At 48.6% G+C, this 16,923-nt stretch overlaps 1 protein-coding gene across 2 annotated transcripts; it reads left to right on the forward strand.

Moving 5' to 3' along the window:
- Positions 1-426: 426 nt before the first annotated feature.
- IL2RB (interleukin 2 receptor subunit beta) lies at positions 427-16,863 on the forward strand. 2 transcript variants are annotated; one of them, XM_069807304.1, is made up of 10 exons: positions 427-2,240; positions 3,515-3,612; positions 3,928-4,054; positions 5,597-5,696; positions 6,880-6,988; positions 7,961-8,109; positions 8,531-8,702; positions 10,510-10,606; positions 12,407-12,491; positions 13,868-16,863. In XM_069807304.1, the coding sequence occupies exons 2-10, from the start codon at positions 3,531-3,533 to the stop codon at positions 14,690-14,692; spliced, it is 1,746 nt and encodes a 581-aa protein (XP_069663405.1). In that variant the 5' UTR covers positions 427-2,240; positions 3,515-3,530; the 3' UTR covers positions 14,693-16,863. The 2 variants fall into 2 exon arrangements, with proteins under 2 accessions (XP_069663405.1, XP_009915252.2); XM_009916950.2 differs by having other exon boundaries at positions 427-3,612.
- Positions 16,864-16,923: the final 60 nt, after the last annotated feature.

The raw sequence follows: 16,923 nt of genomic DNA on the forward strand, positions 1-16,923 counted from the left end.
AAAATTATGGTTAACGTGAAAACTCCATTGCAGCTGCAGGGCTGGTGATATCAAGGAGTTACACACAGAGCACTTAATTCCTTCAGGAGAGGACTTCTGTGCCAGAATAAGCTGCATTCATTTTAAGAGTTCCTGGGAAAGACAGGCTGTGCCCTGATGATACCTGCCATTACAGCTCCACCCTGGTGGGACCCTCCAAGGTGCAACTACCACAGTCAGTGATTTCCAGAGGAGGAGAGCACACAGCCTGTCCTCTCCCCTGCTCCTCTTCAAGAGAGGCTGGCTGGTCAGATTACCCAGTTGCCATCACAAAGGGTGGCCGTGACAGGAGTCTTCAGATGACTAGCAAGAGCATCCAAATGACACCTCTCAGACTCCTGGTCCATGTCATGCGTGGTGAGGAAAGCGGTGTTGCACTCCAGACTGCTGGCTAAGTGAGTGCTTGATGCTGGATTAGCTGCAATGCTCTCCCAGAAATGGCTATGAGGATCTACTGTTGCAACCTCCTTCAAAATGGTTCCGCCCATGCCTCCAAATCACTGTTTCGTTCCAACACTATTTCTTTTTGAGGTCTAATATATTCTGAGATCCAGCCTCTGGGCTGGGCTGCCTGTGACTAAAACCTCATCCTCCTCCCACACCCTTTTTCCACTACCTGAAACCAAGATCCCTTTGTTGGTAAAGGAGGCCCCATCCTCCAGGTTGATAGAGTCCGCAAAAAGGAACTGCCTGGAGACTTCAGATTAGCCTCTGGCCATTTTTGGTCAGCAAAACCTGCTTGGCGGACCCGAGCTCGGGCCTTGAGGTCTCTAGGAGACAAAGGTGAGGAGCACAGAGCGCGGTGACCACCGTGTGTATGAAAGGAGGTTCTCATCACTTGGCCCCACATCAGTGGCCACCTTTGTGAAGCCCAGACCAGACAGGAAACGCGATACGCTGCACTTCAGAGAATTGTGTTTGCGTACGTAAAAAGAGAGATGTGCGGGGACATGTATGCATGTGCACGCCTATCTGTGAACAGGGCAAGCATTGGGCTGGGGGTTTGTGTTTGTCCATCTGTCTTGGCTTGGGATGTGAAGGCAAAGTGTTCTGGGGAAGACGTCTGCCTGTGGCAAAAGGATCTTCTAAAACTAAATGTGCCCTGCAGGGCCTGTGAGCGGTCATCCATCTGTGAGGGTGAGGGCACATAAAGCTTTGGAAGAAGTTGGACATATTTTTTTGCATCCCTGTCTGGCCTGTTGAATGGACAAGCCATGCCAAACCAGCACTGCAGCTACCGCGGGGTGGTTTTGCCTGTCTGGACTAGCTGTGAGGCTCAGGTTGGAGGAGGTGATTCCTCCTTCTGCGGAGCAAGTGGGGTGCTCGGCTGGGTAGGGAGGCTGCAGGATGGGTGTTCCTGTGGTGTCACACCATCTGCAAGTGTGAGGGTTGTGCCTCAAGCTTGCTCACACTCTGCACTGCCCTCGTTCCACTCCTGCTCTGACCCAGGATGGATCCTCTGAAACTGGGGCACTGATGTGGAGGCTGGTTTCATTCTGGTGTTGCTTAGGTCAATGACTCGAGTTATTTTTCACAAAGCGGTCCACAGTATTTCTGCTGCAAATTGACTCCTATCCAGTTTCAAAGTGATCCTTGCACATGTGCAGACCCCAAGAGTGATATGAATGATCTGTTCGGGTGTCTGAAAGAGGAAGCTATGGGTTTCTTGCTGATGTCCCAAGAGAAGAGGTCCTTCTCTCTCTCTCTCTTTTGCTTCCCAGCAATAGCTACAAACTGGTCCCAGTATATCTGAGTACTGCAAGCTAACACCTGATCCCTCCACCCTTGTTTCTGCACCTATCGCTTTACCAGCAGGAAGTAGGACGTGGTTTGGGGCTTTTTATTCTCGGCCTCGCTAGCCTTTTCGATACTTCAGGGCCTCGTCTCAGTCTGACAAGGCAAGCAAGCGGCAGTTTCCTGTGCAAAGGTGAGAGGGAGAAGACAGAGAGAGACCACGCACATCCGAGAGGAACAGCTCCGCAGCAGAACTGCCAGGCTGGAGGCACCCCTCCTCTCGTGCCAGCAGCGCTGGCTGACACCTGGACATGCACTGAGCTAGGAGATCTGCCTCCATCCCTCTCCCTTTCCCCCGTCCCCGTTCCCCTCACGGTTTGACGTCCAGCACCTGCTTCCATCCAACTACACGACCTGGTCCCCGGGGACTCCCTTTGTCTGGACCGCTCAGTGCCTGGAGCTGGAAGGTAAAGGGGGTGATGCCAGCTCTCTCCCACACGGGGGTGGCTGATCCGAAAAGCGTCTTGGAAGGAGTTTCGGTCTGACAAACTGAATCTTGCTGCTGGGGAGGGCTGAGCATGTATTTATCTCTCTGTCTCTCCACAGTCCTCTCAAATCATACCCCACATCTCACAACTACGCTGCCTGCTTGCTTTCTCTCTCTTTCTCTCCCCTTTTTCTGTTAATGTGTTGTCGTCATGTTTTTCTTCATCTGAACCTAATCTTTTATCACAACGGGAATCGATGATATGCTTCATGCCAGCCTTTTATAAACTCTCTTCCCACTCCCCTGGCAGTCCCAGCAGGGTCCAGTGGGACTCTGTCTTGTTTTGCTCAGCTCTGACTGGGTTTCAGGCTTGCTGCGAGGTGACGGAGGTCCCTTCTGTGGGCAGAGGCAGACCTCAAGGTACGGGTGTCCAGGTGGATGGGGAGAGGGGAAGGATTGGATGAGAAGCCCATAAGCCCAGTCTGTCCAATACGGAGCATGGCTGCATAGGCTTTCTAAGACAAGGAGTCTTCCTGGGTGCCACGGGTGGATGAGGGGTGGTGCAGTTTCCTAATTACAAAGCCAACATTTTCTGCTACACCTAAAAGCACAGCTCCTTCCAAGGCAGTGCGGGGTCTACTTGGTGAGGATGGTGCATGGTTTGTGCATAACTATGTAGTATTTTGTGATACGGTAAAGCCTTGACTTTCCAGAACCTGATAAACTCCTTCTTCTTCCTGATTTCCTCCCTGTCCCAAACAAGCTATTTAAAATCTACCTCCTAAGCCATGGACTCTGCAACTAACTTCTGTCAGTTGCAGGCAGAGACCCCTCTTACTCTGCAAGCACCTAGTTATTTCAACCCTAGGGCTGACCAAAAAAAGAAGCTCTTCAAAGCACAAGCCATGTGCAACCGAGGCAGCACTCTCTACCTTAGTCAGCAAGCAGCCTGAAACAACACACGCAGACTGCTGTGTGCTCACACACGCATTTCCAGAAGGCATTACCCCTGCAAACAGCCCATCTGTGCTGCACTGCGAACGGTTTCAGTGCTGAGCAAAGCACCCAAGGCAAGAAAACAATGAGGTGCTGAGGGAAAAGCACAGACTCCGGAGAAGGAGTATGAGTTTCTGAGCCTGGAAGATCGGCACCGGCTTTGAGCCCTGCCCTAGGACAGCGGATGCCTCCTGTGAGATGACATCTTCCTAATTTGCATTGCTGAGTTATGTTGGGGGGGCGTCTTCTCTCTTTCAGTGTGTCTCCAGTACCGATGAAGCCCTCTTTGCTGCTTCTGTGTCACCTCTGGCTGTTCAGCCTCATGTCTCTCTCACGGGCATCAGACTTGGCACAAGGTAAGAAGTGATTCCCTTCACCCATACCAGCTGGGCGAGCAGGGAGGGGGTCAGCCGGAGGAGTGTGTGCACCACGGTGTGTTGCGGTGCAACACAGCCGGAGGAGGCTGCAATAGTTACAGGTCTCTTATGAGAACATCAGCCTCCAAGGACATAGAGAAGTGAGTGCCTCTGCCTTTCTTACTTGGAGACAGTTATCCAGCAGAGGAGTCAGTCTGTAGTTTGGGATGGGGTAGAACTGTCTGAGGTGATGGTTAATGACAAACATCATTGCTAATTCAGCCACGATGCTCTCCATCTCTTCTCTGCTGGCAGGTGCCTCCAGCCTAACTTGTTGGTATGACTCACGGGCAGCCCTATTCTGTGACTGGAACCCAGGCAGGGACCTGGTTGAAGGAGCATGCCAGCTGGAGATTTCATCAAAGTTAGGTTTTTGTGGCAGGTGGGTGACTGGAGAGGCTGAGGAAAGCCAATGCTTTGAATGAAAAGTGTTTTGGAAAGTTTACCACTTAACAAAAATGTAGGATCCTCGCCGCCAGGTCAGACGTAGTGGAGTCGCAGAGGCAAGGAGCTTTGTCTTGAACTCTGTCTCTGACCCCATTTGGGGTGAGATGCTGGCCCCTGCTCAGAGTTTGTCATCTGACGGTCCCAAACTGTCTAGCACAGCCCATCTTCCAGCTCCATAGCTCTGTCTGTGCTTCATTTTCAAAAAAATCCCTCTTCCTTGGTAGCCATCCTCTGGACTGAAAGGCATTTTCAATGGAAAAAGAGGATGTATAGAGATGGGGTTGGAGGAAGGTGGAATTAAAGTTATACAGAGGCCATTTGCCAGGATGAGCTGGGATGTTGCACCCTGAGTAACAGTAAATGAAGGACATTATTGTTCCCACTGTCTCCCCCAGCCCTTTCATCTCTTTCAATCCACGATGTTTTCCTCTCCCACACATCTTCCAGCAGAGGGGTAGGTGTGTGACCAGTACCACAGTGGGGGCTGGCTGAGTCTCTGTGGTCTCCAAGTATGACATCTCCAGCCAAGAGACTTACCAGCCTTCCCCGGGGCTCCCCTGGGTGCCTGTCATAAGGAGACGCTCAGCATGATTCTGGCAGTGAGTGGGTTGCTTGTGACTGTCATAGAGACACCTCCAACAGGGTGAAATGGGCAAATATATTCTGGGGCCTGGCGCATGGACCTAGAAAGCCAAAAGATTTATGTTGCTCCACGGGTGTGAATCACAGAGGCTGGGGCTGGATTTGGAACTGTGCCATTGCTTGACCAGGGCTTTAGGTTACCACCTCTCCCCACCATCAGCAAGTCCTAGGATTGATCTGACCTTACAGCTGGAGCAGGCAGCTCAGTCTGATACCCCCTCAGCTGCAGCCCCACAGATGGTCTCCCACCCTGTCACCCCCTGTGCCATAGCTCAGTTTTGGCTGTCCAGCCACGCTTGTCAGAGCAGAAGAGAGGTCATGGCGTAGCGCTGCCACGTGTGACGTATGGTCCTGGCTGGCTGGGATGTGACCTGGTTCAGAAGGTGCATCTCGGTCTGTATCTGAGATCCTACAGGACTGTCAGTGGCTTGAAGGAGACCTGTAAACCCTGGAGGGGTTGAAACAGGCACTTGTCTTCCAGGGCCATGTTGGTGCAGTTGTGGGCAGCAGGTGAGTTTGGGGTCTGCAAGCCCTCTGATATCAACAGGAAGCAGAGGAGGTAGCAAGAGGGTTTTGTGTAGACTTGGAAACTGGAAACCTACTGTTATCTTTCGCTTGAAATAACTGGGATACATTGACTCTCCATGTGCCAGTATGTGAAATTTGTCTGAGTGACGCAGTGGGAAGAGAAAGTGGGATTACTTCCTTGCTGTACCCTGTTCAGCAAATATGGTAGGATGCAAAATGCTTTGAAAGGCCTTTAGTGTTATGTAAATTTTGACAAAATACAAAAAAGCCTCCCCAGCTCACTGGAGTTCTCCTGCTTAAAACCCAGATCAATATTCTTACATGACAGATCCGAGCACTGTGAATTACACAAGGCAGAACACACGACAGGACTGAAGTGCAACAAGACCTTCAGCGAAAAGAGTAATGTGAGTAATTCATCTGGGATGTCCTGGCTAATGACAAGGTGGAAAGGATTTGTATGTGGATTTGGGGTGTATAAACAGTGTGACAGCCAGGAGCAGTATAAAAAGCCCAAATCTAATCCCTGACTCCAGTTCTGGAGTTGGGCTTGATGTTGTGTGTTGTTGATATGCATCATCCCTGTGGGTTCCCCTGCAGGAGGGATTAGCTTCATTGTGAGCTGAGCCATGCTGTCCTGACATGTGCTGAAGAGGTGCAGGACAGACAGATCACATGCAGTGTTCCATGTCTCAGCTGGGTTTGGCCCTAATCCCTTCCTCTGAGGAGGGATGGATATCACCACCAGCTCTTAGGTCACCTCTTGACCTCATTTTCCTTGAAGAGGTCAGTACCATTTTCCAGATCATTAACTACTGGGAAGTCTGGTTAGATGTGTCAAATGCAAGATGCAACAGCGACACATCAGTGGAGCTGATGGTGATGCAAATCCTCTAGCTATTATTCTTTGTTTAAAGCAGTCTTTTTTTAGACTCATTATGTACTTTCTTCAGTCATATCCAGAGTTACTGTAGTCCTTGTGTTTTCAGAATAAAACCCCACCCAAATACAAGCTAATTCTCCTTATTGATAAAGTCACAACCAGTTCTAATGATGGACAAGCTTTCTTACATTTGTGCATCGTGCACAAAGACAAATTGCAGGGTTGATAAACAGCTCCAAAATCTTTTCTTTCTATCTAATCAAGCTAATTTCCCTATTGCTTATTTAATACTGTATGATATATGTGGCCCTTTAGTATCATTGCATTTCAAGAGTAATATTTAATACTAATGTCATCTCAATCTTACCAATGAACAGAAAATGTTTTAGTAAAAATACGTTTTCTCAATGAATGTCACTTATAGGAAGTAACTTTTTTTCTGCTTAGTCAGCACATACAGCAATCCTAGGAAACTAGCATATCACAATATTTTGTGCCCTTCTTGCCAATGAACAAAAAAAATCCAACCACATGAAGTATAAATCTTTGGTTCCTCACTTGCCACTGAGGCTTATGCCTTTCAGTCACAAATATCATCCATATTTATTGTCAAGTATTCCTAAACCTCTTATACACAGGCAATGCTTAGAAATATGAATGCTTATTGATGAGGCTTCAGTGTCACTAACGGTAAATTTTCCTTGCAGACTCAATGCTTCACCGCTTCAGACCGTCTTACCATTTCTGTCCATTGCCACATTGGAGAGAATAAGTCTATACCTGTGCAAATAGAAGATTTCAGTCCACTTGCAAATAGTGAGTACTCATCTGTCTTGCAGTCTCTGAAGCTTCCCCACAAAATGATAGCTCATTTCTCTTCCCCATCCACCCCTATGCAATACCTATAGCTGATTTTAGACTTGTGTCTTTTCCTTGTCCTCTGCTACAACTAGCACAGATAAACCACATTGACTTCTGCCACTTGCACCTCTAACATGCAGTATCATGCCAGTCACTTCCTATCCTGTCCTGTATCTGGGACACTGTTTAATTAGAGTGCTTTGCACTAGGAGTTCTGGCTTCAAACAGGCAATGACAGCTCAGCTGACCTCCTGAAAAATGCGTGCTGCAGGAAGGAGGGAAAGTTTTGCTGTTCTTCCCCTGCCCCTCCTACCAGATATGTGCTTCCACCCTCCTTTAAGCCAGCTTTGGCATGCGTCACTCTTTGCTGAAAGGATTCAACTCACTAATCCAGCCGAAAAACATCTGCTTGGGTCATTTGTTTGCTGGTCGTGTGAGTTTACATGGCTCAAGGAGACACCAAAAGAGCTGCTGCAAGGTGAGGCATAAGAAGGCATGGCTGGAGTCAGGGATTGGGAAGGATCAGCCTAGACAGTCTGTGTAACTCCATCCCCCGTGGCTGTAGCTCTCTGAAAGAGCAGCTGGGAAGCAGCTCTCTCCCCAACCATGCTCCATTCCTGCCCTTGCAATTGCCTTGTGGATCACCCTTACAGGGTAGGATGCATGGCCATGTGGGATTGATTGCACTCACAGGAGGAGCTGCTTTTAACAGAGTCCAGAGGCAACTGTGGTCTTTTGCCATCAGTGACAGTGGGGAAGAAGGAGGAAGAGAGAGGGGGAACTCACTAACCATCTCTTGTGGCTGTGGCTGGCTGGAGTCTGTGAGCACAGCCAAGACACCAACCCTGCTGCGGTGGGGTTTGTGGTGGAGTCTTGTTATGGACAGATAGTGCAGAGGTGTCAGCCCTGCTCCTTCTCTCTTTTCAGTAAAGCTGAGGCCTCCAGAAGATCTTCAGCTGGTTAGCAAATCTGAAAACACCTACAACTTAACGTGGAGCCTGAAAATTTCCTCTCACTATTTGAATGGGGAGCGGGAATACCAAGTGCGGTATCGAGCCACGAGTCAATCCTGGGAGGTGAGTATAGATGGAGGTACTAAGACCTGTCACCATACGAATCCTGGTCTTCTTTACATCACCCAGGACTTGCTCCTGGACCTCTGCTGAGGGCAAAACCAGTTTTGGTGAAGCTGGAGAGCAGATGACACCCCCCGCCCCTTTTATATGTGTCACCTGCTGCCAGCATTTGGTGATGACATGAAAGCAGACACGAATCCTGTTTTACTTAGTGCTGCCACAAAGAAATCCAGACAGCTCCAGGAAAGACCTGAAAGGGATGAAAAAAGCAAAGCAAAGAAGAATTTTCCTGCAGGGTGAACAAGCAATGCACAAGGTGTAGGGATCTGAGACAAGTCCTCTCTGAGGGCCTTGGAAGAGATGGGTGCATGAGGCTGTAAGCCAGGGTGTTGATGATGCTCTAATTTTGCCCTACTCCCAGGAGGCCAGGATCTTCACCATTCTGCAGGACCAGATGTGGGTGGTGTTTGAGAGCCTCTCACCCAACTCAAAATACGAGGCAGCTGTCCGTGCAAGGCCAAGCGCCTCAGGTACCTACAAAGGCGTGTGGAGCGACTGGAGCAAGACGATACTGTGGAGGACACATGCTGACCGTAAGGATCAGAGTCAAGCAGTCTCACTTGGAGGGGAAAATGGGGACTCAGGGAAAACAAGGTAGAAGGGCCAAAGCAGGCTGAGAAGCTGGAAGAAGATGGGTAGGGAGGATTGTGTTGACCAAAGAGCAGTAGAAAGGTTGGAAACAATCTGGCCTTCCTAATCTGTTAGGTCAGGCAGGCTCAACAGGGCTTAAGGGCAAAGACCCCCCCCAACCCCAGCACAGCCCCTGTGACTTCCAGAAGCCAGGCAAAATCCACAAGATGTAAATCAGGGACTGCTTCCCCAGAGCAGTAAGGCCAGATGTCTGACCTGCCAAAGCAGTGGCCAGGACTGGCGTTTTCCCAGGTGCTAATGTGACCTAGGAACATAAATCCAGCTTTCTAAAATGGCCCAGTTCATTGGAGCCATTGATCAGTGAAATGCAGTGAAACAGAGAGCTCAGCTCCTGAACCAAAGGACACCTGAGCCTAGGAAGCAAAGTCTCACGGAGAATGGAAGAGACTTACAAGCATGTTAAGTCCCTTCCAAAAAGGTCTGCTGGGACTGGCATCAGTCACTGCCTTGAACCACAGCACAGAGGACACCTCCGGCCTTGAAAGATAGTGCCCTGAGCAAGTCTTTTCGGTGAGTCATTGGCTGTGGTTTCTGTCATTTCTTTTCCAAAAAATAAGCAGATAGAGGTTATTCCTTCTCATGTCATCCCCACTCTGCCCCTGCTCAGCCCCTCCCTGTTGTGCCTGGTGCTGGTATAAACAGAGGAGCTATGTTTAGAAAGGGCACTGTATTGCTGTGGCGATCAAATTTTGACAGCGTGTGATGTCAATGAATAGGATACAGCCGCAACCAGTTGTCATAGCAACCAAGACCCAAAGATAACCAGGGTACCAGAGGCAGAGGAGACAAAGTGATCTGAGTAGCATCTCAAGGACAGGCAAAGAAAGGATGTCCTAAAAATGCCTCCTCCTTCTTGTATTTTTCTCACAACTACTCCAGAGATGCTCTGCAGGCCCAGACCAAGGGACACTAGGGATGGAGGGACATGAGGGGGCAGGCAGAGGAGACAGGCACCAGAATAGCAAGACCAAGCAAAGGTGTATGGGGGAGATGTGTGTGAAAGAGATAGATTAAGAAAAGTTTGAGATGATGCCAGACAAGCCTGAGGAGTGCTGGCAGCGCTGGCAATCTGGGAACTCAGTTTCTTTCTCCTAACCCTACAATCCAAGTACTAAAATATGGTGGAAAGCTGTAACCTTCCTAGCCTCCTAAAGCTTTCCTGCACCTCTCCAAAGAAAGAATCCAGACCCTTGACCCCTAACCTTCTCCATCCTTGGTCTTCCTGCCTTCTCAAAGACCCATGAACCCCGTGACTCTGTCTCCCCAACGACTCATAATGTTGTTTCAAGTCTCCAGTCCCAGTTAAGCTGATTCTAGGACCCTCTGCTTTCCTTTGCAATGAGACAGACAGGTTGATGGACACTTCAACCAGTAGACTGTGGCACTTCATCTGTGGCAACCCCCAGCTGTGGTGCTGTTATGAACAGGGAGTTCAAGCTGTTCAGCACAAATTATCTATTAAGCAATGCCAAGCAGACTCTGAAACCCATAGCAGCTCAAAGGCATCCTACACAATTTATAATAAAGGCCCTGTATATTATAATTTTGTACAGTTTTATAATATTATATAAAATTATAATAAAGGCCCACTTTGATCACCTTGAACAGCCACACTAGGGCTGCAGCTCCTGCCTCCAGTATCCTGACTAAATTTTCACAGCAACTCCCTCATTCTCTCTCATTTTGCAGAAACATCCCGGCCGGTCCTGCCAGCTCTTATAGTGAGCAGTTGCATCTTTGTGATCATTGGGACTGCCTTCCTTATTAACTTACGGACCCTGAAATGGTAAATGGGAATCAAATTTTCCTCTCCTATATCTTGTGTGTCTTCTCAAAACCTGTGTTATTTTTCACTTGGCATTACTCAGGATAGACAGCGACTGAAATATATGGTTTATAGCCCAGCCTTTTGAGGCTGACATTTGTCTGGGGACATATATCACCACCAAGATGATGTGGTTTCCCCACCATCATGGTATTGTGCTGCGCTCCTGTGATCTGGTGCCATGCCCTGGCTGAATTAAAAACAGTCACCACAGCATTTCTGTTGTCCAGGGGTTAAGTGGTGTTCCCCGGCAGGGATGCACCAAAATTGCCTCTTAAAAAGCAGGCCACTGGGTTGAGCACTCCCTCAGTAGAGAGGACCAGGCAGCCTAGGTACTGCTACCTTCTCATTTAAACACTCCCAGAAGAGCTCAGAAAGGACGTGGTGACATTTGGGCTGTAGGCAAAATTCTTGAGTGAGGAGTACAATTCTTCCTCTCCCTGGTCTGTGCAGTCCTGAAGTCTCTCATCACATGCTGGTAAACCTCTATGTGATGTTTTAAAGATCTCTTTTCCAGCATTTCTACCTAGACACTGCTTTTTCTCAGAACTGAAAACATCTCACAAGGTTACCCCGTGCAATAATAAGGAAAGTGACCTGTCAGCATGGCGAGGTTAGAAATGGCCGCAGGTTTTTGCATCTCAGGACGGGGGCGAAGAAGCAGGGTGCTGATGTTCATGGCAGGGAGCAGGGAGAAATATTCTCAGGAATGAGGCAGCAGAGGCTGGATGGCTTCTCTGTAAGGAAAGAAGGAGAGGCATGCTGGAGGAAGATGGATACTCAGAAAGTCACTTGTCACTGTGTTTTACCTTGAGTCATAACACAAAGGTGAGGAAGTGCTAACTATATGGCACAGAGAGATAAAAAGGCCTCCTTTCTCCATGGAGTATAATTAACCTGGGGGAATTGGATGGAGGTTAATGCTGAGGTAAGATCCAAGGAAGGATTAGACATGCATGAATAAAAATAGCATCTGCAGTGATGTAAGGTAGTTTATATGCAAGAACTAGCAAATTCTGATGCTTCAGAGAGTACACTGATTGCCTCTGGAGGTCAGGAGGGTCTTTCCTCAGAGCATCCCACAGCAAAGCTTCAGCAAAGAGCTGACAGGATCAGCCAACCTCTCCGAGGGACTGAGGAGCAGATTAGATCACTTCATGCTGCCTCAGGATGACAACACACTGGTTCCAGTAAAGTAGAGGCCTCTGGACTGATGCAAAATGTACTCACATGGCTTGCACGGCCAGCACGTCCTACCTATACCATGCAGCATCCTGCTAACAAGGCAGAGGGTTGTGGTACAGCTTTGCCAGTGGTGGTCCTGCTCAGGATACGTGGTCCTCTGAGTCATTGTGGTGGCAGCAAAGCAAAGAGGGGACAGATGACAGCAGCTGGAGCTTGGAAAGGAGAGAGACCTGCCCAGCTTGTCATCAGGACAGGGGCTCAAGGGGGCAGGTGGAGAGGTTAAGGTGACCCGCCAAGGCAGGGAAGAAACCAGTGAGCTGTTGGTCATGCTTCCCCAGGGAAAAGGCTGAGGGCAGTGTATTTTCCAATGTCAGGTTTAACTGCCTCATCTCTACACCTCTCATCCCTCAGTTAGTGTGTTTCAGGCCACTCAAGAGTAAGGAGAGCCCTTGGGCTTGTTCTTATTTTACCTCCCCCCACACCAGGGTAGTACCCATGAGCTGCATACCCCCACCACAGTGCCAGATTGGTCAGGATCAGGCCCTGCTTCATTCCTCTTCATTCTCTCTTCTCAAGGTTTAAGAAGATCCTGAAGATTCACATCCCAGACCCTGACAAGTTCTTTCCCCCACTCGTTTCTGTTCACGGAGGTGACATTCAGGTATGGGACTGGGGATGGAGCCATGTGGTAATGAGGGAAAGGAGGGTCCAGCTGCACGTGCCTGGGACAGACAGCTCCTTGTCAGACCTACATGTGCACGCACGACGCATGTGCCTGTAGCACCAGCTGCTGGGTTCTCTGCTCGGGTTTTATTTTCTGACCTTCTAAAACTTGACATGCGGCTGAGGCATCTCTAATTACAGAACTGAGAAACGGCAAACCACGCAAACCTCAGCGCTCTGCTCCCCTAACAGGGAGGCTGAGAGAAAACAAGGGACCTGCGGAAAACAGGGGAGCTTGGTCTCTCAGATGCCCTTCTGCCCCACTTTGGTCTCTCCCTGCCTGCCCTAGGCTGGGTGGCTCTTCCCCAGATTTCCTGCTGTGATCCCCTCCTCCTGGCTGTGAGCCTTTCCTCAGCTCCTAATGTAAATTGCCATCACGCTGGATGGCACTTAGCTGTTTTCTGTATCCTTGTTGTCTCTTTCCCTTCTTTCTCCACCCCCACTTTCTCCCTTCCCCTAATCTCTCCGTAAGTATGGGCAGCTGCAAGGAGACAATTATCATTCTGTGCAGTATTAAAGGGAGTGGCAGATGCAAGACGTGGGAGGTGATCCCAAGGGGCATCTTGCTTTAAGAAGAATGGAAACAAACTGCAGAGGGTCCAGAGGACACCAAAGCTTTGGAAAAGCCTAAGTGCAAAAAGCCTTAGAAAGCTTAAACTACAGGGGAAGAGTGCAGAGTAGGGGGGCGGGGGTGTGCAGCAGGCACTGAAGACACTTTCTCAGTGCAGAAAGAACTAGAAAAATTGGCTTTACTGGCCATAAAGGCAATGAAGTTGGATGTTATGAAAACCAGTTTATTTTTAAGGATAATGATGCACTGCAGGATGCCACTCATGGTGAGTGTGAAATCTAGGCACAAGGGGCCTGGAAGAGCACTTTAGACAAGAAATCTGCATACGGCCATCTAGATGTATCAGAAACTGGTTCAGCACCTGGGAATAGATTGCATGAGATGCATCTCAGTACTGCTTTTCATGTTTCTACCTTCGCTTCATCTTATGGCCTTGTAATTTTTTTTCTTCCTTTCACTTTAATCCTCCATCTTCTGCTCCCCCCTCCAGAAATCTCAGAACATAGGCTTGCAAGATCCGCTCTTGATTTCAAAGTGACAGAAAGATATACTTTCTCAGAAAATCCTGCAGATGAGACATCATGAATGTGAATTTCCCTCCCCACCACCTCCAGCAACTCTTGCTTGGACAGAGAAAAGGTCACTTGATTGCTGTGGGTGCTCAGGAGAAGAAACCTTTGGTTCCTCACTGAGTGTTATACTTTGGGGGTAACAGTCTCTCTCCTGTGTTTCTTCCCCATCAGAAATGGCTCTCCTCCCCATTCTCCACATCTTCCTACTGTGTGAACAGCACAACCCCAGAGATCTCCATGCTCGAGGTGATGCAGAAGACTGAACAGGAATCCCAGTTTCTACTTTCCAAGGGGACGCTGACTCCTGATCCTCCCTTAGAAACTAGTGGGCACTCTGTATCCAGCTGCTTCACCAACCAAGGCTACTTCTTCTTCCACCTTCCCAGCTCCTTTGAGATCGAGCCCTGTCAGGTCTACTTCACCTATGAGCCTTTTACCCAGGAGGGCAGTGGCAGCAAGGATGGCGAGTCTTACCATGCTTTCTCCTCCCCAGACCTCTGCACACTGGCAGAGGACATGCACTCGTTGTCCCAAAACTTCCTCCACTGTATCAAGGCGACCCGGGGCTTCCAACGTAGCTCCTTTGTAGAAGAGTCAGAAGGTGAAGCCCAGCGGGCCATGGCTATTTCTGGGGCTCTCCAGTCAAGTGAAGACACCTCACCAACACCAGTTCTGAAACAGGATGAGAAGGTGGTGGACAAAGCAGCTTTACAACCTGCTGAGGCCCTGTGCCAGCTGGACACTGACTCTCCTGACCCACCAGACCCGCGTGACAGCCATACTATCGATATAACGGAGGGGAGTGGGAAGGCAGGTCCTCCGATTGACCCCTGTACACCAGGAGAACATGCTACCTCTTTCTCTCAACCTCCATCTCTAAAGCAAAGCCAGGATGAGCATCCATGCAGAATAGCCTTCTCCAGCCAGGTCCCAAACACTGGTGCCTACCTTTCTCTGAGGGAGCTCCAAAGCCAGTACAGCCATTGCTCCGTCTAGGATCTGCCTGGAGAAAACCCACAGGTGGGAAAGGCCTTTTCTGCAGGGAAGACTAGATAGACAGTTTTTCTAGTCAGGACACAAACATGTGTTCAGCATCAAACCTGTGGGGACTGTTCTTTAATGATGCTGGAGAACACAGTTACTCTAGAGGGCTGCAAACCAGAAAAGGCATGGGATGGACAAGGTGTAAATTCATGGGTGGCTGCATGGGTAGTGCTAGCTCCCAGGATAAAATGTTGGAGAAACAGATCACTGAACATGAGAGGACATTTTGCATGGAGAACTGGGCTAGTGGACAGTAAAGCAATACATGGAGAATGATAAAGCCATATTAAAGCTGTTCAGTGGCTATACAGCTAATGGAGACACAGAAGCCTGATTCTTAGGCATACATGCCAACAACGACTCACCTTCATAACTGAACCTGTTTCTCTGCTATTACTGGATCCAATGGCACAGAAACCCCTTCTCATTCTGCTTAAGTGCCATCCCAAACCTCACCAAGGTGCCATCACCCCACCAAACCAAAAAAAGTTTGTTTTTTCCTTCCCAGCTCCCAGCAGGAGGCTGTGACAGCATTTCCATGCTCTGCATCTTGGTGTAAAATAGCACTCAGCTTTGAAGCTCAGCAAGCACATGGTCCATTTGCCTCATCCCAGCCTAAAAACCTCTAATGGGAGGGAGAAATGCCTGAAGAGGTAGATATGAGATTTTGTACAAGGAACAGTAGCAATGCCAGTCAGTGCTGGGGCCGATGATGAAATGGATGAAGATATCTCCTCCTAACTAACCAAAGGTGTGATTTTTTTCTGTGATGTCCCCAATTCAGGTTTTAATCAGAGATTACATTTTGCACTACACAGCCCAGCTTTAGACTCGAGTCTCTAAGGTCAGCTCAGAGCCACAACTCTGTCAGCTGTCTAAGCAACGCAGTGTAAAAAGAAATCCCCATTATTGGGTTAAAAATACTGGGGAAATCCCCTTCCCCCTCCTTCTTTCCCCCAGGTCTGATGATGGCAGTAAAAAGAACGCACACAATTTCCCATTCTTGCTGCAATATTTTTCATGAAATCGAAAGCCTCTCTGCCCTGCTGGCAAAATACAGTTATTTGACTACGATAAGCTGATTGCAGAATAGTTCATCCCACATCCTGTATTAGTGGAAAACATCGCAACGGTGCTGCCCATTCCTTCCATTGCTCAAGGGAAACCATTGCCTAATTAGCGGCAAAGATGTGGTGAACGAGCCCAGAAAACTAACCCACGAATCAGCACCTTTGCTGAAAAGAAAACCTCAAGCCACTCACAAAGAATGGGGATAGCAAAGACTACCTTTTTTTTTTTTTCTTTTTCCTCTGCATTTGCTGATCTGGGTTGAGAGAAAGCAGCACACCACAGAAGAAAGCTGGCAAGGCAAAGGAAGACAAGATGTTCTGGTTACATCCATCCCTGCATTCAACATCTGTACTGCCTGTCTGCTTTCTTGCCATATTTCTGGAATATTCAGCAGTGGGAAAATACCAGCCCTGTGCTAAACATCTTTCTTCTAAGAGTTTTATATCAAACAGGTCAAGAATATCGAACTTCTCGGTACTTCTGTCACCCCTGTGACTATCACCCAGGACTAATTCTTCCCTACTTCTGCCTGTACAAGCACTGAGCTTCCCCTTTGTCCTGGTCCCACACTGTTACCTGACCTTGCATTATGCAGCCTGAATGTCATTATGAGTCCCAGCTATGGGTCACCCGCTGGCTTGGATTTCACCTCAAAAGAGCTGCTCAAAGATATTGAGCCTGCCTGCAGCTGAGAGGGCTCAGGGAGCTATATTTCTCCTCTCATCAGCTTCTTCACCACCTGCATCAAGACATGGACTGCTCTGCTGTCTCCAGGAGACAGCATGTGAAGAAGAACCCACAGCTTCCCAGATAAGGAAGCACAAGGCTTGCCCAGCTGTTTGCTGTTCTTTGAGAATCTTCCAGGATGAACTTCAAGAAGAGACACTGAATCCCAACTTGCTATATTACATGGGCCAAGTATCCTGGTTGTACTGATGGTTATCCTGTCCTAATATAGATCTTCATAAGCTTTTCAACTATTCTTGCTGCTAAGATGAGTACGAGAGAAAAACCTTGCCTTTTTGTAAATAAAAGAAACATTAAGGAATCTACAGTGTTTTTCTGTACTTTGGGGTGGGGGGAAAGGATTAACAGCTTTTCTAAATAGGGGA

Source organism: Haliaeetus albicilla, chromosome 19, assembly GCF_947461875.1.
Source record: "Haliaeetus albicilla chromosome 19, bHalAlb1.1, whole genome shotgun sequence".
NCBI lineage: Eukaryota > Metazoa > Chordata > Aves > Accipitriformes > Accipitridae > Haliaeetus > Haliaeetus albicilla.

Excerpts from the sequence above, each read along its gene's own strand:
- IL2RB (XM_009916950.2), top strand. The coding sequence starts at position 3,486 with ATGTTGGGGGGGCGTCTTCTCTCTTTCAGTGTGTCTCCAGTACCGATG. Across the intron at positions 4,055-5,596 it reads AAGTTAGGTTTTTGTGGCAG|ATCAATATTCTTACATGACA; the intron begins GTGGGTGACTGG and ends CTTAAAACCCAG. Across the intron at positions 8,703-10,509 it reads GTGGAGGACACATGCTGACC|AAACATCCCGGCCGGTCCTG; the intron begins GTAAGGATCAGA and ends CTCATTTTGCAG.